Source organism: Prionailurus viverrinus, chromosome X (genome assembly GCF_022837055.1).
Source record: "Prionailurus viverrinus isolate Anna chromosome X, UM_Priviv_1.0, whole genome shotgun sequence".
Lineage (NCBI taxonomy): Eukaryota > Metazoa > Chordata > Mammalia > Carnivora > Felidae > Prionailurus > Prionailurus viverrinus.
The window spans coordinates 33,451,628-33,478,653 of NC_062579.1; the positions used below are offsets into that span (position 1 = coordinate 33,451,628).

Genomic DNA, 27,026 nt, shown 5'->3' on the forward strand with positions numbered 1-27,026 from the left:
GAGAGGGGAGATACAGAAACAGAAGCAGGCTCTAGGCTCCAAGCTGTCAGCACAGAGGCTGATGTGGGGCTTGAACTCACAAACCATGAGATCATGACCTGAGCTGAAGCTGGAGGCTTAACTTACTGAGCCACCCAGGTGCCCGCCTCATGGGTTGAATAAGTTTTAATGGGATTTGCCTTGTATACAATTAGTGCACAGCCATATTTCGGTAAGTACACACAACTGATTGAATAAAGAACAGGTCAAAGTGGAATTATATTTAAGAAACAAGAAACATTTGAGAAAATTGAAATTTGCAGAAAAATTAGCTCAGAAAAAACTTGTATTACTTGGCTCTGACATTATTAGCAAATACCACCAAACTGAAATTCAACATTTCTGTTTGTATGGTTTTAAAATATGACAGTATGAATTTCCCCTCATGTTCTCAAAGTTAAAAAAATTTTCTTTTACATTACTAGTAAGCATTTTATACCCCTTCATGCTTCTATTGTAAACATACAGTTTGGATGCTTAAATCACATTACTATTAGTTTTATGAACATTAAAAAAAATATAAATACACTCATAGTTCTAGAAGCTGTCTCATTATTTATATTAAATGAGATGATCCCTATACAAAGTCCTGTACAATGGCATTCTTAAAAAAAAAATGAAAAATTACAACACTGAATTAATTTGTGGTATATTTTCAGTAAAATAAATTTTGATAAAAGTCAATCTGTGCATAAGCTTGTAACAGATTTTGTTTATTGATAGAAGTTTCACTAATAATATGCCTTATAGTAAACTGAATCCTGAGAATGTTTGTAAATTTTTAGAAAAACATGCTACTGGCTTACCAAATTTAAGGCTATTTATTATATATAATCTTTTATTTCTTACTGAGCATTAGTGTTTGCAAGCAGGAAGCATTTGTCCCTACCTCCCCCAACCCAAGGTTTAGCTCTAGAAGCATACAGAAAAAGGAAATTCTGAGGTATATACATATCCTCACCTTGCAAAAGATATTCAGAACAAGTTTCTAAATAGCATCTCACATATGCAAAACTAAACAAGGGCAAACTTAACTGCCTGGCTGCCACACTGAAGCCTAAATGCTGAGTGTTGCTATTCATTTTGGAAAAGTATTCCGTGCAGAGCTGGGTTTGATGATGGTTGAATTTCTAAGATCAGGTCAACAGAAAAAGGAAATTTTGTTCAAGTACAGAAGGCTTTATTTTCAACTTCTTTTAAAATGGATTCTTCAGTCCTGCTGATATAAAAGTAGAACTAAGATAATTACAACTCTGTGAAGCAAAGCCTTACTGAAAGTTACCCGCAAGAGCAAAACAACATGAAATAGAGTTCTTTCCAAAGGCAACCTGGATTTTGCAGAAACATGTTAACAGGCTATTTTTTAGGTTTTTGAAATATGAATGGAAACTTATTTGGCCAGATATTAAAATGCATTCATGTCGTTCAATAAGAAGAGCACTGTGCAGCAGGTCCAAGGGTACGCTTATCAGTGGAACAGAATCCACATCTCTAAGCAGACCCTTGATGATACAGGAGTAGATTATATGACATAATTAATGGCTCTCACAAGAGAAGGGGCAGGGATAATCAGAGGGCGGCCAAAGATTCTGGTATTCAAGATGCGCTAGAATCGTCCAAAGTGGGGTTAAGAGGATTTCTGAAAAGCTTCCTGAGTGACTGTGATACACTTTCCTCCCTCAGGGAGAACCACTGCAAATAAAGGAAACATCACGAAGGGCACAGGGGAAGGAAGGAATGGGTTAATAAATAGTGCTGTGCTTATTTAAAATCAAAAGTCAGTTTACAGCCTCGCCTCATTCCACACCAAAAACTGTAAGTGGATTAGACTGTCAGATGTAAATAATGAAATCAATAAAAGATTTAAAAATATGTAAGTGACTAACTCATCTGTGGATGGGAAAGAACCTTCTATTAACAAAATGAGAAATAACTATAGAGAAAATGCACACTTACTATTTTTTTGATCAAACCCCACAAACTAATATAAAAGCAAAAGCACAAAGTGGGAGAAATACTCACAACAGATGATGACATCTACTTAGGAGAGCCTCTTATGTCAGGCACCAACAGACAACATAACTTGCAAAGAAACTTCTATTTTTGATCAGAAGAAAGCATTCAAAACTCAGAATGTACCCTGAACTATCAACTGAGATAGAAACGAAGGCACACTCTCATGTTGGATGATGCAATGTCTTTTTTCATGGCTACATGGCCCAGTTGAGAACACACACCAGTAAATGGCTGTTGCAGTGCCTCAATGCAGTCTGGTTTGCAGATGAAGATATGAGGGGGCTGGCTGGCTGGTGGTAACAACAGATTCAGAGCTGGAAAGGAAGTGCTAGGTTTGTCCTAAACTTCTGCGATGCCTCTTATTTCCCCCCTCTCAAGTTCACATGCAAGAAAATGAGAAGCAAAGTATGACATGTTTATGTGCCCTCTACTATGCTAAGTGCTGGACACACATTATCATCTTATCTCTACCGCAGTCATGTAAGTAAAACGGTCTTTGACATATGACGGGATGTTAGTTAGTAGACTTCTACTCCATAGACATGGTCTCTGCTAAGACAATGCTTTTTGTTTTCATTTCATTCTGCCCAAGCACAATGGCTAACTACTGAGATGTCTTAAAAAAACAAACCAACCATAAACTGGCAACATGTATTTGGGGCAAATAATTCTGTTTATCACTCATCAGAACTGCGTGATGTCAAAAGTCAAAATCTTAAAGACTGGTTTTCTAGCTATGGCACATTTGCACACTCTGTGAAAGCTCTGCCTGAAACATGGACAATAATCTAGTAAAAAAGCATAAAGTTTGGGGAAAATAATCAAATTTTAGACCATCTCACCCTTACTAATTTTGCTTCTGCTTAAGAGTGCATGAAGAACTATCATGACATGAGATTTGAAAAATGTTTTTTGTTTTGTTTTTTAAGTAGGCTTCATGCCCAGCACGGAACCCAAAACAGGGTTTGAACTCATGACCTTGAGATCAAGACCTGAGCTGAGATCAAGAGTCGGCCACTTACCCGACTGAACCACCCAAACATCCTGGATAAAGGTTTCTAATTGTGTTTTGAATACAGGTGTGGCTGATGCATAGAATCTCTTTTTGCTTTAGTAAGTCATCCAATTATTTCAGGATTAACAGTTAAGTGCTATGGTTATATTCTGGCTTGATCATTCCATGTATCATTTTTTTTTTTTTTTTTTAGTTCTAAAACATTTCAAACATACAAAAAAACATAACAAGCAGCAAGCAGCCATCACCCAAATTTAACAGATGTTGACACTTGTCCTATTTCTTAACTGTTCTCTTGTACCCATACATAACCCCAAAAGCTAGCTTCACTAAAGCTCATCTTGAGGTAGCCTCTTTCCTGAAGTTACAACGTATCATTCTGATGTGTATCTGTATACTTTTGTCACATAGGCATGTATAACAATAAGCATTAGATTTGTTATTAAACTTTATACAAATAGTATGTTATCACTACATCTCTTTGTAACTTTTTCACTCAATGTTTATGTTGATACATGTAGGCCTCATTTATTCATTTCACTGATACACAGTCTTTTACTGTGGGAACAAACAATAGTTCAGTTCAATTCTCCATTTTACCTAACAATGGGCCCTTAGGTGGTTTCCACTTTTTCGCTATGAGAAACCAGGGTTAAGTGAAGTCTTTTATATGCTCTGTGCACAAGTGTGGAATTTCTCTATGGTTCACACCTAGAAGTAGAAATGCTTGGTTGTAAGGGTATGCACATCCTCAATTTATCTCTGTTGTGACAAACTGCTCTCCAAAGGTATTTTACCAATTTGTATACCTCTCCCACCACTAGCAAGATAGGAGTTTCCCAATACTTAGTTTTGTCAGATTTACTAACTTTTGTCCGTCTGGTAGGTGTGAATGGTATCTCCCTGTGGTTTTAACTCGTGCTTGCCTGATTACAAATGAAGTGGAACATCATCTCATGCTTCCCCCTTACCCCCATTCAGGTTTCTTCTTGGGTAAATGGCCTGGTTCATGTCTATGCCTCTCCCCTTTTACCCCTTAGTTAGTTGCTTATCTTTTACTCTTTTCTTTCAAATTGTTGAAATACCTCTTTACATATTCTGGATACTAATCTTTTGTTGTTTACGTGGGTTGTAAATCACTTGTATCTGCATGGGCCTTACCTTGTCCTTTGTTTATGGTTTCTTTTGCCAGACATCAAAGTTAAGATGTTTTTCTCTTTTGCTTTAAAGAAACCTGCTAATAAAAAATCTAGATGAACCCTGGCCCTTTGATATACATCTCTCAAAAACCATGCTAAGGAATTTGCAGAGGAAATTATAATTAGCCTGGCATTACAGTCATAAACAGAGTCCAAATGAGGCACCCTGAGAACACAGAAATCTTTTCTGAGAGTTAAACTACAAAATGCAAACATCTGAGCATAGATATGCAAATGATTTGAAAGCCTAGAAAGTCTTCTAGGCCAGGGAGTGACCTTTAAATGTATTAACATAGAAGATGTTGGTTCTGACCATCCAAACAGAGTCCCAGAGAAGTCTTGAACAATGGAGCAGTATCATCATCCCATCAGTAAGGCCCTGGCAGGGATGATGGTGGGGCTGGATCCAATAGGTCTTCTTGGCCCAGTGACACTAAACAGTAATATATAATAGAACCGAGAGTCACTGTAACAGCCAGGTTAGAAAGTTGGCTGTTGCAGCCAGACTGCCCTAGTTCAATTTCTGGCTCCACCACTTACTATGCAACCTTGGGCAAACTCTCTTTCTTCTACTGAGAAAACAAGGAGTACCTAACTCATAGTGTTGTTATGAGGACTGAGTGAGTTAATAAATCTACCTGGTCAGGAGGAAACATTCAATATGTCATCCAAATACTCAAATGGCCAGAAGCTGAAGGTGAACATCATAACTCGGAAGGTATACAGTGGAAGCTGATCTGGATCAAATGAGGTGGGGGGAAGAAACTCACAAAGGGTAATCATTTAACTTCAGATTTCATTAATAACAGCAATGTCCAGGACAAGAGTGGCGACAGGCTGGTATTGCGCTAGTCAGAACCATACTCTGAATGTTGAACAAATAGAAGAGGACAGTGAGGGCACCTTGCAGGATCCCAGAAAACCAGGTGAACGAATGAGATTATGTTGCCTTAAAGCAGAAGACTAAAGGAAAGATATTAGAGCAACAACATATGCGTGTAGCTTCAGGGAGCAAGCTGAAATAGGATTAGCGAAGGATGGGATTTGTAAGCAGCGTGTTTCTCCAGATTTTAAGACAGGGTTTTCTAATAATTACAGATCTCACAAAGAATAGAAAGCCAGTGAGTTATTTGTTAGAAGTGTTTCAATATAGTTTGGATCCCCAGCAGGCTGGGAAGGTAGCAGAGAATTTTAAGTATTTAATGAAGTTTGGATTAGATGTTTTTCAGATCCCCTTATTTAAAACAAAATTTTTAATGTTTATTATTTATTTTAAGAGCGAGAGAGAGAGAGAGAGAGAGAGAGCGAGCAGGGGAGGAACACAGAGAGAGGGAGACGCAGAATCGGAAGCAGGCTCCAGGCTCAGAGCTGTCAGCACCGAGCCCAACGTGGGGCTTGAACTCACAAACCGCGAGATCATGACCTGAGCCGAAGTCGGCGCTTAACCAACTAAGCCACCCAGGCATCCCTAGATCCCTTTAATAGAAGTTTTGGGTCTTACAGAACATTAACTGCCTGCGTGGCAAGCAGGGGCCACCTGCGATCTAGCTGTGCCACATGTGCCACTACAGTAACGTCGTTGGGGCTACTCAGATGTGTGCATGTTGTCGGGCGGGGGGGCAGGGGAGGGTCGGGAGGCTGCTTGATGTATGGTCAATGCTCCCCAAGCAGTTTCCCTCAATCTTCTTTTGTCGTGAATTTGACCTAGGTTTCTTGCTCAGCACGTAGTAGGCATTTCTATTGCTAGATAAACTGTTTAAAGTGAGTTGGTGTATTCTAGGAACTTTGAGACCTTTTTTTTTCAATATATGAAATTTATTGTCAAATTGGTTTCCATACAACACCCAGTGCTCACCCCAAAAGATGCCCTCTTCAATGCCCATCACTCACCCTCCCCTCCCTCCCACCCCCCAACAAGCCTCAGTTTGTTCTCAGTTTTTAAGAGACCTTTATGTTACGTGCTTAGGTTTCTCTGCTTTCTTATTGACCCTTGGTTTTGTTTGGTAATCCGAGTGGCCCAACAGGTTACCACACTGCATTCTGAAGTGGGGACAAGGCATCTTTCCTATAAACCTACGTGCCTTCCTAGCATGAACTTGGGTGGGAATGATAATCACTCTAATCAGTTATATTTTCAAATTTTATCTAATGGCAAACTTCTGGACCAAAAGATTTTAATGACTTCTGTTAATACTGCTGGCAATGCTACTCGAGCCCCTTTCCTGTTATAGACATTTCCTTTCTACAGTTCCTGCCTCTTCTCGTGTTCTCTAAGACTTTCTAGTACCCCAATCCCCCACCTCTGCTTTGTTCCTTTCCTGCATACGGCAGCACCTCTTTCTCTTCCTCAATTCAGTTTTTGCTGTTTTCCTACTTTGTCTTTAAACTACCTTCCTCACAACTTAGTGCCGTCTTCTTTTTTGTGTGTTCCCTGATCTGTCACAGAAGCAGAAATGCTTCAGGTCTGCGTGGAAATTGTTTGGTACTCAAAAGAAAAACATTGTTTCCTCTATATCAAAAACAACTTTCAGCTGGTTGCAAAGGGAACTGATGAGGTTTGCATGCATGTTCATATTCAGTTCCCCTTTGTGGCCAGCGAGTCTTGAAAAACACTGGAACACACAGGGTCAGCTCCTATGGGGCCTGATTACACGGTTCCAAATATATGGGGCAATGAGTGAGAGGAATCAGCTAAGTAACTAAATGTGGGTCTCCTGGTCTGACAGTTTCCATAAGTAGCGACTACAACCCAGTATGGTAGGTGGGTGGGTCGGTGGGGCGGCAGGGTGGGAGGAAGCTACCATAGGGGAGAGTTACACTTATCCATCTTTCCACACCCTTTTGGGCTTAGGTATTGGAAAGGGTGATGAATTTATCCAGCTTTCAGGATCACACTAGTGAGAATGGGCTTTTATTTTAGTTTTACTGAAAAGCTGGATTAATATTCTGGAATCAGGAAAGGGATAAGAAGTACACAAGAAACAGCATGGATTCATGATACTTTTGATGTACTTTTCAATATAAGAAACAATCAAAACAAAATGACAGCTCCAAGACCAAAGTGGGACACAGCGGGCACCCTCTTTGCAAAGTAAACTCAACTTTTCTTTTTGAAATATTGCCCAAGAAACCATGGACTCTGAGGTAATAATGTATTAATCCCCAGAGAAAGAGCCAACGCAAACACACTTTTGGGGAAAAAATACAAAAATCAAGACAAAACGTTACCATAGCAAGCACATTTAAAAAAATGCAGTAGCTTAAAAACAGTAGATTAAAATTCCCTGCAGCTCCTCCCATTTAGAGGTGGAGTCTTTGCCCACCTCTTGAAGCTATTGTGACTTGCTTTGACCAATAAAATGTGGTGGATGTTGTAGGACATCTGAGCAAAACCTTAAGATGCCTTGCAGCGTCTAGTTTTGTCCTCTTGGAAGCCTGAGACCATCACATTATAAATAAACCCAGTGGAAAGATCACACAGAGAGAGATGCTCAGTGTGCACGGCCATCCCAGCTGAGGCTCTGGACACGTGAGTAACGTCATCGTGGACCATCCAGTCTCAAATGACTAAGAGGCTACAGAACTACAGGAATGACCCCAGGTGAGACTGACGGAAGAACTGCCCAGCTGAGCCCAGAACAAATTGCAGAACTGAAGAGGGAACTTATGGTTGTCATAAGCTGTCAAGTCTGGGGGTGGCTTGGTATGCAGCAATGAAGACATGGTGCATATAAAATAGAAATAGAAAAGTATCTGTCCTGTTTCTAATGAGGTGACAATAGATACAGTAAGTAATTTCGTTAACAAAAGAGGCAATGCCTTGAGTTATTTTACTTGAAAGCTGTGTCCGTGACGAAGACAGAGATAGCTATTTTCTAAACTACTGTAGGCTGGGGAGGTTACTGAAGATTTAGTAACAAACCATGTGTCCTCAGACATACAAACAAGCATATGTACCCCCTGATGTAGACAACTGAAAAGCAAGCCACCTGGTTAAGGGGTGTCTTAGATGAAAAGATCTGCAGAGTTTGTTAAGCCCACGGGAGGAAGGACTACAGGAGAGGAGGACAGTTACTTCACCTATGCCTTCTTCATTAGGTGACATATGCTTTAAGTTACATTTATTAATAGACATGTTTTCATTATAAGCCTTTCAGTAGTCCTTATTTTTATTTTCTTAAGTTTATTTATTTTGAGAGAGAGAGAGAGAGAGAGAGAGAGAGAGAGAGAGAGGCAGCAAGTGAGGGAGGGGCAGAGAGAAAGGGAGAGAGAGAATGCCAAGCAGGCTCTGCACTGTCAGTGGACAGTGGAACCACCCACGCACCTAGCATTTCAATATTTTTTAACTTTTAAAACTATGTCCATGAGTTGCTAGGATTAAGAAAAAAAAAAAAGCTAAATAAAACCAGATGATTACAACTTTCACATACTAAAATGTCAGACTCTTTTTACTACCAGAATAATTGTAGTTGTGAATGTTCTACAAAGGTGACTCTTGTGATAATCACTGCTACAAAACCAAAAAGTCCTCACAGGATGTACCCTATTAAAGGCAGATGAGTGGTAATGGGTTTTCATCTTAAGGACAGAAATCTCTGTCCATACAATTACTTATACTCTATCACATTTAAAGTGCTGTTCAGCTAGTCAAATAAAGTTTGAAGTTTATCATGTTGTTAGAACTTAAAAAAACTAAACTTTTAAATTGTTTTACATTTCTAGCTGGAAAATAGAGCAATATGGGCAGCTCATGTTTCAGCCTTTAATTACAAGAGAGGTTTAACTAGGGCTGGTAATACATTGCCCTCTGCTGGCCAAAGCACTGCCAAAGAAATGAGTTACACACTTGTGCATGAACATTTAACCTTGTGTTTTTTGTTTGTTTGTTTTTCCAATTTTCACTACTGGTATTTCTGGAGGTATGGCACTCAAGAGAACTTATGTTTCCCGGCTTCAACACTCTATTTGTTGGTTTACTAAAACAATACATTTTAGGCTGGTTTTTGATGGAGGACAGGGAAGAAGAGAAAACATGGTAATATCAGAAGCTATGCCAACACGTAGCAGTTGGAGAATTATCTCAACACCAAGACTTGTTTAGAGTGATGCCTTGAAATGACTACTTCAAGTCTAATATATCTGCGTCCATCAAAATATTATCAAGATGCATCCATCAATGTAAGAACTGATTTGGGCGAGGATCATCACTGAATGCTAAAATCAACTAAGTGAAAGGGAAACAATACATTCACAGAGGCTCAAAATATGACCTTCAGATTACTTACCTATTACAAAGGGGGAAAACGTATCTTTATAAGGGGGAGTTGGCAGGAGTTAATAAATTTCCAGATTGAAAACTGCAAACAGATATACAAGTGCAACACGTTTTTGGGTCACTGGGGATACCTGGTCACCTTATCGAAGACAATAAACCAGATTCTGGTGGCAGCTAAGAATATGGGCTCTGAAGTCACACTGCCTGCGTCCAAATCGAAGCCCTATGCTATAGCTGTTATATTAATATCAGGAAGTTATTTATTTTCTATGGGCCTAAATCTCCTCATCTAGAAAATGGTAGTAAGAATAGTATCTATCTCAGAGATATTTTAACAATTGAATGAATATATATAAAAAGCACTTTGGTGGCTGCCATTTATTACTGTAGGTTTTCTGGAAGTAAGACCTCAGGTGCCCAACTATACCTTGCCTTCCCCTCACATCTCTCTTCTTGCCCCTTGAATAAGGACAAGAAGTGATGGGGAGCAGGGGACTTCACTTCAAGACAACTGTATCTAGAAATTCAGAAGAAATGATTGGTAATAAAGTGGCCAGGAAACCCTGGTCTTGGGAAGAAAGGGACAGTGGTGAGAGTTCTGCCTTTTTAATTCCCCAAATCTCCCTGCAATACAAGTTACTGTTTCCCAGGGCGTAGGTGTGGGTATGTGTTTTGTACCTGCGGCAATCTGATGGCCTAAATTATTTTTAGAATTCTATCATCAAATGTTTCCTTTTCAGGAATTTTTCTATCTACTTTTGGCTTTTCAAAGAGCCTTAAAAAAAAAAAAAGTACGGCAGGCTCAGAAGCATGTGAATTAACCTTAAGTCACTCAAAGATGTTGAAATTCAAAATGTGACTGCCCTCAAAAATACTTTTTGCCTCATCTAATCTGATGCTGAAGTTTCTTCCCTTCCCTGAACCTGATTTGCCATCTACTTTCCGATTGCCACCTCTGAGGTCGTTCCTTTTTTTTTTTCTAATTTTTTAATGTTTTTATTTATTTTTGAGAGAGAGAGAAAGAGAGAGAGAAAGAACAGAGTGCAAGCAAGGGAGGGGCAGAGAGAGAGGGGGAGACACAGAATCTGAAACAGGCTTCAGACTGTCAGCACAGAGCCCGATGCGGCGCTTGAACTCACAAACTGTGAGATCATGACCTGAGCTGAAGTCAGATGCTTAACCGACTGCGCCACCCAGGCGCCCCTAGGTCTAATTCTTAGGACTGCCACCGAGACTGCTACAGTGTTTCCGTGGTGTGCCTTTCTAGACCATGTCTAGCCACTGCATGCAAACCTATGTGAAAAGGCAAAAGCCAAATATAATGAACCTTTGATTAGTAGGTCCATTTATGTTTTGTCATTGGACCCTTCTTACAAAGCTCATCACTTTTCTGTGCGGTTATCAACTTCCCAACTCCGGACCGTAATTTCTGCTGTTTTTAAAGTTGTTCTTGAGGGAAATACTCCCACAATTTGCTGAGAAATCAGCTCCTCAAAGTAGAGGCTCTTTACACCATGATTAAGGGTGGGCCGGCCGCAAGAACAGCTGCTCGCTGTAGCAGTGGGGGCCGGCGAACAGCACCCTGGAGATGCGGCTGTGGCAAGACACCACATCCTGAAGGGAGCAGGGGGCTCAGCAAGCCTTGAACAAACCACAGCTTTGAGTAACAGGTCTGTGCTGCACTCCTCCTAAAGGTAACCACTGGCTTGGGTGTGCACTGAACTGGATAAGAGGCTTCCACCGCCCCCCTTTGGGAGAACTACTTATCTTTTGAACATGATGTTCTAACACAGACTACGTAAGTTAGGCCTACCTTCTCTTCCTGCACACCAGCCTCCTGTTGCTTGAACTCCTGATGCCAGAAAGAGTACTCAAAAAAGGCTAACTAAAGCCAGTTTAGACCCTAACCTAAAATAAGTGTCTGGCTGAAACACAGAGGTTCAGGTATGAGTGAGCTGTCTGGTGTCCTCTGGGTTCTGGCTCTGAGGGGAATCGGTAAGGGACCCTAATCCTGATCCCTCTAATCCATGTGAGTCTGGAAAAGTCTCATGCACCGTTGCTTTATATAGCTCACCATGGGTTGTCAAAATCAATTACCACATGCTTGCCCTCTGAACCATTCTTGCCGAACGACTCTCCACACGAATTCTGGGGTGAAACATTCACTTGATACACAAATATGTGGAAAGCAGGAAACTTAGCACAAGGCAGGGCTTACATTCTGGGGGAACTACTCTAATACCTCAAGAAGTAAATCATAAGGGTCAGAGCACAACATCTAGGAGATCAGTGTTTGGCAAATGATGTAGGAAGTGATTAGAAGTGCTGGACAAGAGTATTTGCACTTGGAGTACAGAAGCACAACTTTGAAGAGGGATGAATGGGAAAAATGAATGAGAACCAAAGAAAACTCCTGGTGGCCTGAATGAGAAAAGTCCAAGGGGCCACTTTTACAGAGCACTTGTAATCCCTGAAATTTCTGCCTGACAAGTCATGTTTTTATGAATTTAGTATTCTCTAATATTTACGTTTTCCTACCAATTGCAGTATTTCTCAGAAGAGCAGAAATTTTAAAAGTCCTTATGTATCCATTAAGGAATTCAAAATCACATCAAAAAGAATTTATACTGTTATTAATGGCTAAAAATTAGCTTGAAGTCCAAAGTTTGCAAAGACTAAAAAATAGGACTTGATTTCTTCCATAGTCAATTCTGCTACCTTAGAGCCTAGAATAGGAAACCCTGTCTGAACAAAGTTAAAAGTGTTCAAAACTGTGGGGTGGCTGGGTGGCTCAGGTGGTTAAGTGTCCAACTCTTTTTTTTTTTTTTTAATGTTATTTATTTATTTTTGAGAGAGCACAACTGGGGGAGGGGCGGAGACACACACACACACACACACACACACACACACACACACACACAATCTAAAGCAGGCTCCAGGCTCCAACCTGTCAGCACAGAACCTGAAGTGGGGCTCAAACCCACGAACCGTGAGATCATGACCTGGGCTGAAGTCAGACGCTTAACCGACTGAGCCACCCAGGCGCCCCAAGGGTCTGACTCTTGATTTCGGCTCAGGTCATGACCTCATGCTTCGTGAGTTCCAACCTGGCGTTGGGCTCCATGCTGACAGTGTGGAGCCTGTTTGGGATTCTCTCTCTGCCCCTGTCCTCCCAACCTTCAAAATAAACAAACAAACATAAAAAAATATCTTTAGAAAGTATTCAAAACTTGACCTCAGTTTACTTACCCATAAGTAACACCAGGTACAACTGACCCCCAAGACAGACCAGTAATTCCTGCTTTCTAAGGCAAAGGATGAGATTGGAGAAAAAAAAAAAAAGTCATGTGCTTTCAAGTTAATTTACTAGTTGTGTCACCTTGGGCATGCTATTTAACATATTATTTACCTCTTTGAGACCCAGTTTCCTCACATATAAAATGGGACCTCTGCCACTCATTGCTAGAGCTCTCCTATGTAAACTACTCTGCCCAGTACCTAACACAGAAATGTTGCTTAGTACATGTTCTCTTTCCTTCTAGTTCCTCTGGCCTTTCAGAACCATTATGATTCATTGTTTTCTCCTTTTGCTAATTTGTAGAGCATTTAAAGTCTGTATCACACATCACATATTAATCTGAATTCTTGGCTTGCTTGTTCACAATCACTCTTGAATTTCCACACACCACTAGAAACGAAGTAGGAACTCCAATAAATATTCATTAAATGAAATGCGCTGTTTAATACAGAGCACTAAAAATCAAGACAGGAAGAAATGGCAAAACGTACATCCATCCAGGCATTCTTGCTCAATAAATGATCAGTTGCCTGACAATTATTTTAATAAGTTGACTCTTCCCTGGTCCAATGGTTGACTGACATCCTGTGGTAGCCAGCTTCCAAGATGGCTCCCAATGATCATCACCTCCTGCTAATTACCTCTTCACACTGAATCACTGCTGGCTCTGTGGGACCAACATAATACTGCAGAAGTGACAATGTTGATTTCAGAGATAGATTAAAAAAAAAAAAACACATTGCATCTATGGTCTTCTTTTCTCCAATCACTTGGCTGGGTGTGTGTGTATATGTGTGTGTGTGTGTGTGTGTGTGTGTGTGTGTGTGTGTGTAAAAGCCAGCCACCAAGTAGTGAGGACAGATGGCTACGTGATGTCATGCAACTTATGTGACCTTTTCTGAGGTTGTTTTCCTCACCTTTAAATTAAATATATTTCATACTACTTATTTCACAGGGTATTGTGAAGATTGAATACAATATGTAAAACACAGACCAGAATGCCTGGCACATAATAAGCTTTCATGCGATGTGGCTAATACTGGTGGTGGTAGTGGAAGCTATAGGAATTGACTGGATGTGAGATGTGAAGGAAAGAGGGGAATCGAGGATGATTCCTAGGTTTTTCGCTTGAATAACTGAGGAGGTGATGGTACCATTTACTGAGTTTGGGGACAATGAAGGAAAGGCTGTGGAGAGCAAGGACATTTTCTTTTTCTTGGACTAAAGGTGCTTAAGCCTCAAAGTGGTAATATTAAAATTCTCTCTCAATTGCTTATAAACACAGCATTCCACTTCCATTCTTTCTTCTCTAAATTACTTCAAACTTTTTTTTGTTGTTCTAAGTAATTCCTTCCTGGAACATGAAAAGTTGTTGAAGTAAAAATGATAGGAATTCCAGAGTCCAAATTACTGTGCAATCAATGGCCATATAATTCTGGATGAGTCACTGTTCGTAATGAAGTGAGGGCAAGCATTACAAAGAACAGCAGCAGGACAAAATCCACTCAGGTAGTTCTCACTTTTGTTTTAGAGAGCACAATTTGCAAACATTAGGGAGGATTTGTGCAATCAACATGAAATAAGATATGCATTGGGGGTTATGAGAAATGGCAAGGTACTTCTATTAATTCTGAGTGAAGATTTACCGATAACTGAAGTGCTCAGGCTTGACGAAATTACATTTCTGTTCCCATTCTCAGACTCCCAGTGGTTTCACTGACACAAGGAAGGGTAAATGTGACACAAGGAAGGGTAAATGCAAGTCTGGTGCGCACTTAGCTTGCATTTAGATACTAGTCCACAGACTCATTAATAACCATCTTCTTTATAAAACTGGTTTCACCATTCTTTACATCATAATAGAACTACTCATTTTATCCAAGGAATATTTGGTCTTCGGATTCTGGCACTTTCCAGGATTCTCCAAATCCATTAAGAAATGCTCCAAACAATGTATACTACTTTGAATCTGAATGGAGGACCACACGGGGCAATTCAAAGTACAATGGAGAGGTTCACTTGGTAACCAAGCTGGGATCCAAACCCCTGGGTGCAGTCTGTACTCACAGTGCACTGCTCCCACCCTCAACTCTTTATCCTTAAAACAAAGGATTTTTCCCAAAGATGATCATGAAGTTCTGTTCTGGTTATATGATAATTTGATTCTAGTAAGCTGCTACAGGTAAGAAAAGTCTGGGTTTTCTTTCCCTTTATTCTTGGTAAAGATGAATTGCAAATGAACCATCCGCAGGAGATTTTACAGACAGGTTTGTACCAGTATTTTCTTGGGTTATTATGAAGCGGTTCCTTCTACCACTGTGATGTATAAAACTAGCTATGGGGGACTAAACCTTTGAACTTAATTAACATCAGCCAAGCATGCTAATAAAGCTACTTGAGGTAAAACTGGTTCACGAAATAATCATAAGGAAGTACAATATATATATTGTCCACCAAACTTCCTCCCACTACAGAAATAGAGAAATGAGGTTTTTTTCAGAGGTAGTTGCTACATTTACCATAACTATTGAATTTCTTCAATACTGTTTAATTTCCTTTTTTCCCCCCTACTATAGTATGTGTCATGCAAGAATCTATTCACACTGACTAGACTTGAAAGATACCGGGTGGTCAGAGAATTTTCAGTCTGGAATTTAGCATCCCTGTCCTGAACAGCAGAGCCTGGGCTGGTGTAAACGACTCATACAGGTAAGACTGATCACTTAACTTCTAGCTTAAAAGTTTACTCTACAAAAACTCTAATAGGACTAAAATGTTTACATTTTGAAAACTGATCATTACGGTCTTTTTACCTCCTTTCTGTTTGGAAGTGTTTGCTAAGTGTGAAATAGAAAAGCAAAGGCAACAGTAATAGATAGCAGCAGACGCCGTATGAGGCGGTTTAGTTTGCAAAAAGGGAATACAGAAGAACTATTACCTTTTTGGATTTTAATATATAGTGTATTATCTGCACATGGCTGGGGGGTAGGGTTCTTTTTTAATATCATTACAAAAGGAAGCTTCATTTCTCACATAAAAATCTACTTGGATCAAATAAGTTTTTCTTAGGAAATAAACTGGCTTATTTCACTTTCTATTTGACTAATTTTTAAATCAGTCAAGTTACAGGTTAGGCTTTACATATTTACAACTGGTAATACACTAACTGCAACCAGATTCTTTTTTTCTGTTTTAATGTTTATTTATTTTTGAGAGAGAGACAGACAGACACACAGAATAAGAAGCCGGCTCCAGGCTCTGAGCTGTTAACACAGAGCCCAATGTGGGGCTTGAACCCACGAACCGTGAGATCATGACCTGAGCTGAACTCAGAAGCTTAATCAACTGAGCCACCCAGACACCCCTGCAACCCAATTCTAATTTGCTAGGCTGTCCTGGACTCAGATATAAACTCACACTGAACCATATGGACTGTTTTCTCAATAAAAATTGCAAAGAAATAAAATGATAGACAGTGGTAGACATTAATTAAGGGTCTCAGTATTGAACCTAGAGACACTGTACAGCCCTCAAGCTTTCAAGCCCTTGCGTGGGGATTGCTTAGCTGAAAAAATTATTTAAAAATTATAATAACGTATTTGGAAGAAAACTCTATTTTTTTAAAAAGATTTTATTTGTAAGTAATCTCTATACCCAATGTGGAGCTCGAACTCACAGTCCCAAGCATCAAAAGTTGCGAGCTCCACCAACCGGGCGCCCAGGTGCCCTCCCTTCCCTATTTCTGTAATCCAAGATGGAAATATTAAAAAGTGTGCCTCTGAAGAGGGGTAGAGAGTGAAATAGCTCTAAGGGGCTGTGGGCATATAAGGTGGTGGTGCATGGCATCTCAGAAGGCAGATGCATGGGAACATTTTTGTGTTTATCAAGACAGGATGTAATTTAAAAAAAGATTGAGAATCCCCACTCTAGATTTTTATAAAAGAGAATGTGGTACCTAGAAAGCTATGATGATAAAAACAGAAATGTGGTACATTCTGAATATAGCTCATGATTCTTATCTGACCAGAATCCAATAACTTGTTATTCCCACCTGAAAGGAATAAAGGATGAAAATAATAATGAAAAAGAGTGTGTGTGTGACTCTTCAACACTTCGTGTGTACCATTTGATGCAAGAAAGATTTAAAAGTAAGACATAGGGGCCCCTGTCTGGCTCAGTTAGAAGAGCGTGTGACTCTTGATCTCAGGGTCATGAGTTTGAGCCCCATGTTGGGTGTAGAGCTTACTAAAAATAAACAAACTTAAAAAAAATTAAAATGAGACATAAAAAAACAAAATCCATGCCTGCATTTATGCTATGATTAAATTATCTTCTAAAAAATCATATTCTTTGAAAAACCAAGATACTAAATTATACACAAAGACACATGAGGGCACTCTAACCAACAAGCGTAGCAACTACAGTTTTGACATAGAATTTTAAAGATTTTTTAAAAAATTGAAGTATGGCAGTTTAGCATTAAACATTTAAAATAAGAAATTACTGATGCCTTTTGGTAAAGACCCTGAAATTTTGGTGTCCATCCTTGGTCAACCGTACCTGCCTTCTGTTCAATCCAGGACCTTGTCGGAGTATTTGTGTAGAATTAAGTTTACTTCTTTTTTTTTTTTTTTTAACTTCAAAAATTTTATTTAAATTCTAGTTAGTTAACATTAGTGTAATATTGGTTTCAGGAGTAGAATTCAGTGATTCATCACTTACATACAACACCCAGTGCTCATCATAACAAGTGCCCTCCTTAAAGCCCATCACCCTGGGGTGCCTGGGTGGCTCAGACAATTAAGCATCCTATTCTTGATTTTCGGCTCAGGTCATGATCTCACAGTTCGTGAATTCAAGCCCCACCCACATCAGGCTCCATACTGATGGTGTGGAGCCTGCTTGGGATCCTCTCTCTCTGCCCCCCCACCCCCACCTCACTCATGCTTGTGCTCTCTCTCTCTCAAAAATAATGAACTTAAATACCATCACCCATTTAGCCCATCCCCCACACAAGTTTACTTGTGAAATACAAGCAGAGAGGATTCCAATAGTATTAGATTATAGATAGGTGCTTTAATCTAGCCATGAAAAGACACCATTTTGAAAAGCATGTACAATTTATGTACAATTAAGGTGATAATTAAAAATCATTCTTCTATTAATGTGGCCACAAAATATTTTTTGCAACTTTCCTTTGGCCAGTATGTAGTGCTTGCATGTGCCTTAAAATATTTTAATTACCTTTCCAGGCAGAAGCCAAAGAATGATAAATCTCACGAATTTAACTATTTGTATCAAATTTTGGTTTTTAGACCAAGGCACTATCCAGAATCACCTCTTTTATTTCCAGTGGACAACTGTGATTAGAAAAGGTGAGAAAGCCTCTGTACTTTCCCTTTCCATCCAGTACATTTACATTACTATTTTATTTCATCCAATGCTTTGGAAAAACTATTCAAATACCATCTATAATTTTAATATTAAATGTCTGCAATTCTGTTCTAGCACCTGTGACAAAATTCAAGAAAATTTGCTATAAATGAATAACAACTCAACATGTATTCAACCATCCAGGATCTCTTCCATGGCTCTACCAATCATTTATACCTTCCTCTGCATCATTGGTCTCTTTGGAAATTCTCTCTCTCAATGGGTATTCTTAACAAAAATAGGCAAGAAGACCTCGACGCACATCTACCTAGCACATCTTGTGACTGCGAACTTGCTTGTGTGTAGTGCCATGCCTTTCATGGGTATCTATTTCCTGAAAGGTTTTCAATGGGAATATCGATCTGCACGATGCACGGTGGTCAATTTTTTGGGTACTCTATCCATGCACGTGAGTATGTTTGTCAGTGTCTTAATTTTAAGTTGGATTGCCATAAGCCGCTATGCCACCTTAATGAAAAAGGATTCAGTCCAAGAGACCACTTCGTGCTATGAGAGAGTATTTTATGGCCACTTACTGAAAAAATTTCGCCAGCCCAACTTTGCTAGAAAACTGTGTGTTTACATATGGGGAGTTGTACTCGGCATAATTATTCCAGTTATCATATACTACTCAGTTGTGGAGGCTACAAAAGGAGAAGAGAACGTGTGCTATAATCGGCAGACAGAACTAGGCGCCGTGATCTCTCAGACCGCAGGTCTCATTGGAACCACATTTATTGGATTTTCATTTTTAGTCGTACTAACATCATACTACTCTTTTGTCAGCCATCTGAGAAAAATAAGGACCTGCACTTCCATTACGGAGAAAGATTTGACTTACAATTCTGTGAAAAGGCATCTTTTGGTCATCCAGGTTCTGCTAATAGTTTGCTTCCTTCCATATAGCATTTTTAAGCCCATTTTTTATGTTCTGCACCAGAGAGGGAACTGTCAGCAACTGAATTATTTAATCGAAATAAAAAACATCCTCACCTGTCTTGCATCAGCCAGAAGCAGCACAGACCCCATTATATTTCTTTTTTTAGATAAAACGTTCAAAAAGACACTATATAATCTCTTTACAAAATCTGATTCACCACATATACAACCCTATAGTTGACTTCTGACTAGAAAACACCAGCAAATAGAAAAGTGTTCGTGTGGCGATTTAGGGATACTGGACTACATGATTAACAGGTCACAGCTTGATTGAGATAGCAGGCCCTAAGAAACCCTCTTTGGTTTTAGAAATAACCATAAAATTCACTTTCCAGCTCTACTAATACTGCAAGTTGAGATGTCAGAGACTTTCAGAGGCAAAAGTCAAGCATATTAAAAGGATCTCACTGCATATGAAAGCAAGAGACCATTTTCTCTTTCAACTCAACTGTGTATGCTTTTATTCAGAACAAAACATTTCATGACTGTAGGATAAAGCAGCAAATGGTTTATGACTTTTCTCCTTTCTGGTAGTGGCAATATAAGGGCCCATCTGGGCCTAGGGTTTTGTTGGTAACTTTAAAAATGAGTAAAAGAAAAAAAGTCAGTCAGAAATTTCCTCACCAAAGTCCTGTCTAGATGTATGAATAGTAGAGTGTAAAAAGCCAAGGCTTTATAAATGCCCTATTTTGTATTGTCTGCTCATGTTACTGCGAGACCAATAATCATTGATTCCAGTATTTATTACGCCAGTGTTTTTATATATTTGGGTTAGGCTTGGTCGAAATAAAAGGCTAATACAATGTCATTATATGCCGATTTTCATCACATCTTGTAAATTTTCCTCTGTATTCAATATAAATAATGTGATTAATGACAAATAGTACCTGGCAAGTAGATATGCTCAATCAATTTTTGTGAAAATAAATGAATGAGTGATAAGGGCAGTATAACAGTATTGTTGTTGAGAGACTGGTCTCTGGAGTTAGAGTCCCTGGGTTTGATCCTAGCTGAACCTCTTCTCTTACTTAGCCAGACAATCCTCAACAACTTACTTACCCTCTTAAAGTGTTAAGTTCTTCATTTGTAGAATGGAGAAATACTACGTAATTCATAGGTACTATTATTAAATCAGTTGATGTTACTATTACGAGTAGCTGTCATTTACTAAGCATTTGCTATGGGCCAGGCACTCTGCCTCTATGCTTTGCATGTATTTTAGTCATCACCACCATAAAGGATGCCAATTTGCTGATGAAAAAACTGAAATACATAGATAAGTCACCCCAATTTTCTCCAATGTCTAAATAAATACTTAAACTGTAAGCATTTCTTGGTCATTTCTTTCTTCCGTGTAATCTTGTCAGGAAGATAAGTGATGGTGACTATATCCTGTGCTTTGTAATGAAAAAACAATGTTTTTAATGTGTTTTATTTTCCCCAAAAGATTGTACGTGCCTTTCGAGCTGTAGTCTGCTTTCTCTTTCTACTCCCACGGTACTTGCATTGTGTGTTCACATAAAAACCAGACAAAAAGTTAAATGAAACTGAAGTTGAATAAATGTTCATGGTAACCTGTTACTTTGTTAGAGACTGCTTAAAGACCCATTTATTCTCTACCCAGTGATTTCTTCAGTGCTCAAAAAGAAGTTTAAAGTAAATTCACGTAGCACTTCCAAGCCTTTAATCTCATAGCATGTTTTTTGTTCCTGAATTACAAATGTGAAACAGTACGCTGTACAGATTCCCCAAGAGCCATGTGTTCAAAGTCACTAGAGGTTTTTCTAACACATCTGCAAAATTTTCATTAAAAAAGAATCAAAAACAAACAGTAAATATTTCCCCTCTTTTTTAGTTCAATGCTTAACTGAGAGAAGAACATGTCCAGAAAAAAGTCTGAAGTAAATGCATGCTGGCTTCAAACATTTATAGTGTACATCTATTCTTTTACAGCAGCAATCTAATTTCCGGCTGATTAATTTGCAGAGACAAAGGCAGACCTGGAAACTCCAGGCGATTTCCCTAAGTGCGGGCTGTAAACAGAGGTGTCCGATCACCGCTATCATTTTTACATAAGTGATACAGCATTAAATCTCACTGCAGTTAGGAGTCTTAAATATATATACATCTCCTCTAAAAATCATTATTAAAAACATCACTTTGGGGCGCCTGGGTGGCTCAGTCGGTTAAGCATCCGGCTTCGGCTCAGGTCATGATCTCATGGTTCGTGAGTTCGAGCCCCGTGCCAGGCTTACAGCTTGGAGTGTTGACCCTGCTTCAGATTCTGTGTCTCCCTCTCTCTTGGCCCCTCCCCCGCTCACACTCTGTCTCACTGTCTCTCAAAAATAAATAAACATAAAAATTTTTTTTTAAAAAATCACTTTACCTTGCCACGACTTAAGTAAAATAAAAAACATATTACCAAGGTAGAGTTTCCTACATTTAAAAAAGGCAGGAAAAGAGGTGTGCAATTTCTCCTTAAGTTACTCATTCTGATAGCAAACTCCCATTTTAGGGGCACTTGGTGGCTCAGGCAGTTCAGTGTCCAGCTTCGGCTCAGGTCATGATCTCACAGTTCATGAGTTCGAGCCCCGTGTCAGGCTCTGTGCTGACAGCTCAGAGCCTGGAGCCTGCTTCGGACTCTGTGTCTCCCTCTGTCTCTGCACCTCCCCTGCTCACACTGTGTGTCTCTCTCTCCATCAAAAATAAATGTTTAAAAAAACCTCCCATTTCTCTGTACTGAGATTACCATGTTTATCTTCAACACCACAGATACTTTCTTGAACAGGTAATTGTACATCATGTTGGATTTTTGTGTGTAATTGGCAAGCTGGCTATTCAATGTCATGGTTAATATTTTATATGAAATACTACTTTCTAAATTACTCTACCTTTAAAGTGTGCATTTCAGAAAAACAGTGCTCTAAAAATTTGTATTATTATAGCTGATATAGGATATCATGTTATATGTTAGGTTTTATTAGTTTCAGGTGCACAGCATAGTTATTTGATGATTCTGTACATCACTCAATGCTCATCACGATAAGTGTAGCTACCATCTGTCCCCATACAATGTTATTACAATATCCCCTATGCTGTACTTTTCACCTCCATGACTAATTTATTTTATAACTGGAAGTTCGTACTTCTTAACCCCCTTCACCTATTTCGCCCATCCCCTCACTCCCCTGCTGTCTGGAAACCACTGGTTTGAGAAAAACAATGTTTTTAGCATGTGAGTTAGTCAAACACAATTTCAGAAGCCCCAAATTTTGACTTCTTGGCCAGTGAGATTATACCTTAACTATAGAAGACAGGATTGACAAATGTCTATTTTCCCTTTTATCCTTTCCATATACTCACTCTTGTTGAGGCAGCTTCCAAACCATTAATTGGGAACACAAACCATTAAGACTAGACAAAGCAACCTTAAGGACAAACTATTCAACCTGGAAGAATTTCTACGTCCTGGGTAGAAGAGGAAGATGTCAATCTCCCATATTTGCTAAGGACTCTTCACAGCCTACCCCTGGCCTTGCAGTCTGCAGGGTGGAGGTTGTTAGAGACAAACGTGGGAAGACCAACTGAAAGGAAATCTGGCTGTGGCAAACCACAAAGACACCATGGAGGGATACTGGTAATCTGGTAAGCATTTCAACCGTGGACCTTCCTCTGACTGTCCCCAAGTTCCAACTGAATTGATATTAGTGGGAAGAATTACTACAACTAGAAAGGTGTTGTACCTGACAGAAAAAAAATGCTTGGTCTTATCATACATGCTTGCTGGCCTGGCTCGGAAAGAGGGGAGCAGTGAAAGAATTCACATCTAATAAGCAAGAGAAACAGTCATTCTTTTCCTTTTTATCTTTTTTGTTTTTAAAGTAAGTTCTACTTCCAACATGCGGCTTGCACCCACAATCCCAAGATCAAGAGTTGCATGCTCTACCGACTAAGCCAGCTGGGCTCCCCTCATCCTTTTCTTTCTAAATCAAGGAGTTCATTTTTTTTTTTTTTTTGGAAGGGTGGGGTGGGAGAAGGGAAGCACAGCAATTAGAAACAGGACATAAATTTAAGATGATCTTATAATTCATGGGATTTTTCTAAGTACAATTATTAAAACCCTACATTCAAGCTGAACATGTCCATTATGTTCAACAACCTCACAAAAGACATGCAGAAGAGGAATCAGTGTGTTTCTTATAATAGAGATTAAAATAAACGTGTTCTCATTTTAATGAGAATTTCAATTTCTTTCTCCAACATGAGGTGGAGTAAGAGACGTGGAAGAAGTGTCAGCAACCCAAAGTCACAGAGGAAGAAATACTGTATGAACTCCATGATGCCATGGGAACTAGTGTGATGTGATGAACACCTGTTTATAAAGTCTGGTCCTACGCAGGTGAAAGGGGAACTGAGAACAGAAGGGGACCAGAGAGCAGCCAGGCGTGTTCACCAGTTAGGAGGAAAACCATTTCAAGGAAGCTCATGCAGAAGCGCTTGGGTGGAGGCTTCTGGCTGAGTGTCTAGGACTGTCTGCCCATGGGGTTTTGCACACTTCTGAGAACTAAACACTGAGCCCCCAAACCTCCTGGGCAGAGGCCCCATTCAGAATAGAAAGTGACTGTGTGTATGGCCATTTGCATTTCGAGAAGCAGTGTAACTTCAGTTATTAAAATTGTACGTCAGTAGGGCAGAGCCACAGAAAAGTCTAAGAATTGCTGTCTCTCCACGCCCAGGTGATGCAGTGTAAGGCTGCCTCCAGGAGTTAGGAGAGACAAGAAAGACCCGAGGACTCTTAATGCTTAAGAGAACTAATGAAGGCAGGCAAGGGGCCAGGACTTGCATTTACCTTGCCAACTGTACTGTTTCTTCTTAGAGTTCTTTTAATTTAGGGGTGAGAGGAAGAAAAGAGAAAGAAATGAAACATAATGAAAGTTTTCACATCCTCTCACAAGAAACAGAGGAATAAAAGGGAAGAGGACAGAAAAACAAAACCTCCCCCCCTCCCCCGCCAACCCCTGAAAAAAAAAAAAAAAAAAGAAATGAGCATGCATGCCTTAATTAATGCCTGTAGGGAGGTAAAGCAGGATAGTGTAGTATTATACAGTGGGTCTTAACCACAGGGATCTTTGTGCCCCAGGGGACCTTGAGCAATGTCTGGAGACATTTTTGATTGTCACAGCTTGGGGAAATGCTATTGGCATGCAATGAGTAGAGGCTAGGTAGAGGCAATAATACAAAGGACAGCCTCCCACAACAAAATACAGGGCTCAAAATGCCACTAGTGTGGCTGGTGGGAGAAACCTGTGCTATGATGACACACTTCGCTCAATTTCAAAGGATGACACAATTATTTCTTATGCAATTTCATATGAAACTGCTTCTCCAAAGCAAGTTCCCACTACAGGTCACGAGGTACCACATGGTCAAATCTAACTTTGATATAAACCAAACATTTTTAGACTCAATTACCATGAGTTCACAAAGAAATGCCTACCAAGTTAAGAAAAAAGTAATACTAATCGATATAGTGCTAGGATCTTTGGAAAAAACCTAATGCTTTGGGATCAATGCCAAGAATTACTATACTACTACTATATAGTTGACTTATTTGCACTCATTGGTTAGTGTCGGTCGCCCTGAACTAGAAAGTCAGCTTGCTCCATGGAGGCAGTGATTCTATTTTGTTCACTGGTGTAGCTCTGGTTCCTAGAATAGTGCCTGACACAATAAGCACTCAGTGCATATTTTGGGATGAATGTCTTAAGAAAAATCTATCCAAATTCAACATTACTAATTAGCTAAATGTGAGCATTCCATTTACCCGTACAAAATGTACAGATTTCAGGTCCTGAAATATAAAGAATATCAACATTAACATGCGCTCTATGTTGAGCCCACTTGCCAACTGAACAATGGTACTTTTTCTGGTGGTCTCTCCTCACTTGCTGTTTAAGAATTACTTCTGTCTTCCCTTCCTCAGCACCTTTCTGGGTGCTTCCTCAAAATTATTTGGCATGTGCCTTAGGAATACTAAACTAATAAAATCCAATGCAAAACTAATTTTGAGCCTTTTGCTTGAAATGCCCTCTTGTCTCCATGTAACTTCCTCATGACTCAAGACCAGACTCAAACATGACCTCCTCCATGAAGTTTCTCCAACTCTTCTAATGGTATTTCCCACCCACCACCTTGGACAGTAATTGTTTTGCCTGTCTGTAAACATGGCCACAAACAAGTTCTCCTATCCTTGTGCACATATGTCGCTCCTCCAACCAGAAGGTGCAATCTATTTTTCCTCCTCTTGAATCCAAGCTAGTCTTGTAACCTACTGACTACCATAATACAGAGGACATGACACAGCACCAATTTCAGGTCTAGGCTTCAGGAGGCCTGGCAGCTTCTGTCTTTGCTTGTTTGGAGCCCTGAGACACTGTCCTGCTAGAAAGGGGGACACAAGAAAAGACAGTGACAGAGGAGAAGATGGAGGGAGACTGAGAGGGAAAAATACCCTGAATGAGAGACTACGAAGAAGGCCCCACAAACCCCCAGCTGTTCTAGTTATAGTTCAGCTGCCACGCCACAGAGTGAGGCCTCCAGGGGTACCAGCCATGCTGCCTCAGCCAACAGTCTGTGAAACAGAATCGAGCAGTCCCCATCAAGCTCTGCCCAGACTGCAGAACCGCGAGCAAATAAATGGCAGTTGCTGTTTGAAGCTTTGTTGTGGTGCTCTGTGGCAGTTGGTTGCCTCGTCTACCTGAGGAGACTCCCATGATACCTTTAGGGCTCTGAGCACAGTATTCCGCATGAAGTAGGCGCATGAATATTTGTTGAATAAATCAATCAGAAGGTAAATGAGAAGCTGAAGTACAATATTCAGATATAACTACTTTGGGATTTTATTTGGTTTTGGGATCGTCATATCAAATACCATGACTAATCAAATGCTGACGATATTGTCGAAAGTGTTACAGTACAGTACGTTGCCAATCATTATTTACTATATGATGTTGCTGTAATTACCTTTCAAGAACAGAATTCAAAATAAAATTGCCTCTTGAGCAAAAGTATTTTTAACGCAATGCTATTACATGAACTAAGAATCTGCTTACACATTTTAAGTTTTCAAAGTGTCATTTTTATCATACATTTTGTTATACAAGGAGTTATTTTACTCTGTATATATGCATTTTCTTACCTTAATTAGATGTAGAAGAGTAACACAGCCCGCTACTATCATTGGCAGTTTCCCTCCTTTTACTTTTTAGATTTCTGATTTGTTTGCATAACTGAAAAATACTTTTATAAAAGTGCTATGTATCCATTGGGTTGTTCAGCATTGAGTACTGAGAATAACAATCCCATTCTCCTATCACCACATTTGAAAAGAGTAAGATTTTGCAAGTAATGTGTGTTTTGTCCATTTCTCCAATAACTGTTTTCATTTGCTATGGTGACATTCCACTAGACTGTCTTGGAATGGCTCATGCTTTACCTCAGCTCCTACCCATGAGAATTTTCAGTTAAAATTTCCCAAACATTATAGAAAATGTAACACTACTTAATTTTCTTAACCATTAAAATACATTGAAATAGCCAGGCCTTTGATAATATCTTTTGAGGGAAGGAGAACACCATGTCTGTGGATGCTGTGGGTTTGAGAGAGGCCAGTAAAAAAATACCAGGGCGAGAAAGTGGACAAACAGGGCCAGAGAGACCTCAGGGGCTCTTAGCGATCGAGGCCTGGGGATCAGGAGGGAGGTACTCTAGTTTCCTTTCTGGCATGCCCCCATGTTCTTCCTGACACCGTTA

At 39.6% G+C, this 27,026-nt stretch overlaps 2 protein-coding genes across 9 annotated transcripts in view; one reads left to right on the forward strand and one right to left on the reverse strand.

The window, feature by feature from the left end:
* Positions 1-27,026, reverse strand: part of CASK (calcium/calmodulin dependent serine protein kinase) — a 358,179-nt gene that overhangs the window by 157,302 nt on the left and 173,851 nt on the right. The gene's annotated exons all lie outside the window — the stretch shown is intronic.
* Positions 15,266-20,791, forward strand: GPR82 (G protein-coupled receptor 82). The gene is made up of 3 exons (XM_047843627.1): positions 15,266-15,551; positions 18,158-18,217; positions 18,351-20,791. The coding sequence occupies exon 3, from the start codon at positions 18,385-18,387 to the stop codon at positions 19,393-19,395; it is 1,011 nt and encodes a 336-aa protein (XP_047699583.1). The 5' UTR covers positions 15,266-15,551; positions 18,158-18,217; positions 18,351-18,384; the 3' UTR covers positions 19,396-20,791.

Excerpts from the sequence above, each read along its gene's own strand:
- GPR82 (XM_047843627.1), top strand. The coding sequence starts at position 18,385 with ATGAATAACAACTCAACATGTATTCAACCATCCAGGATCTCTTCCATG.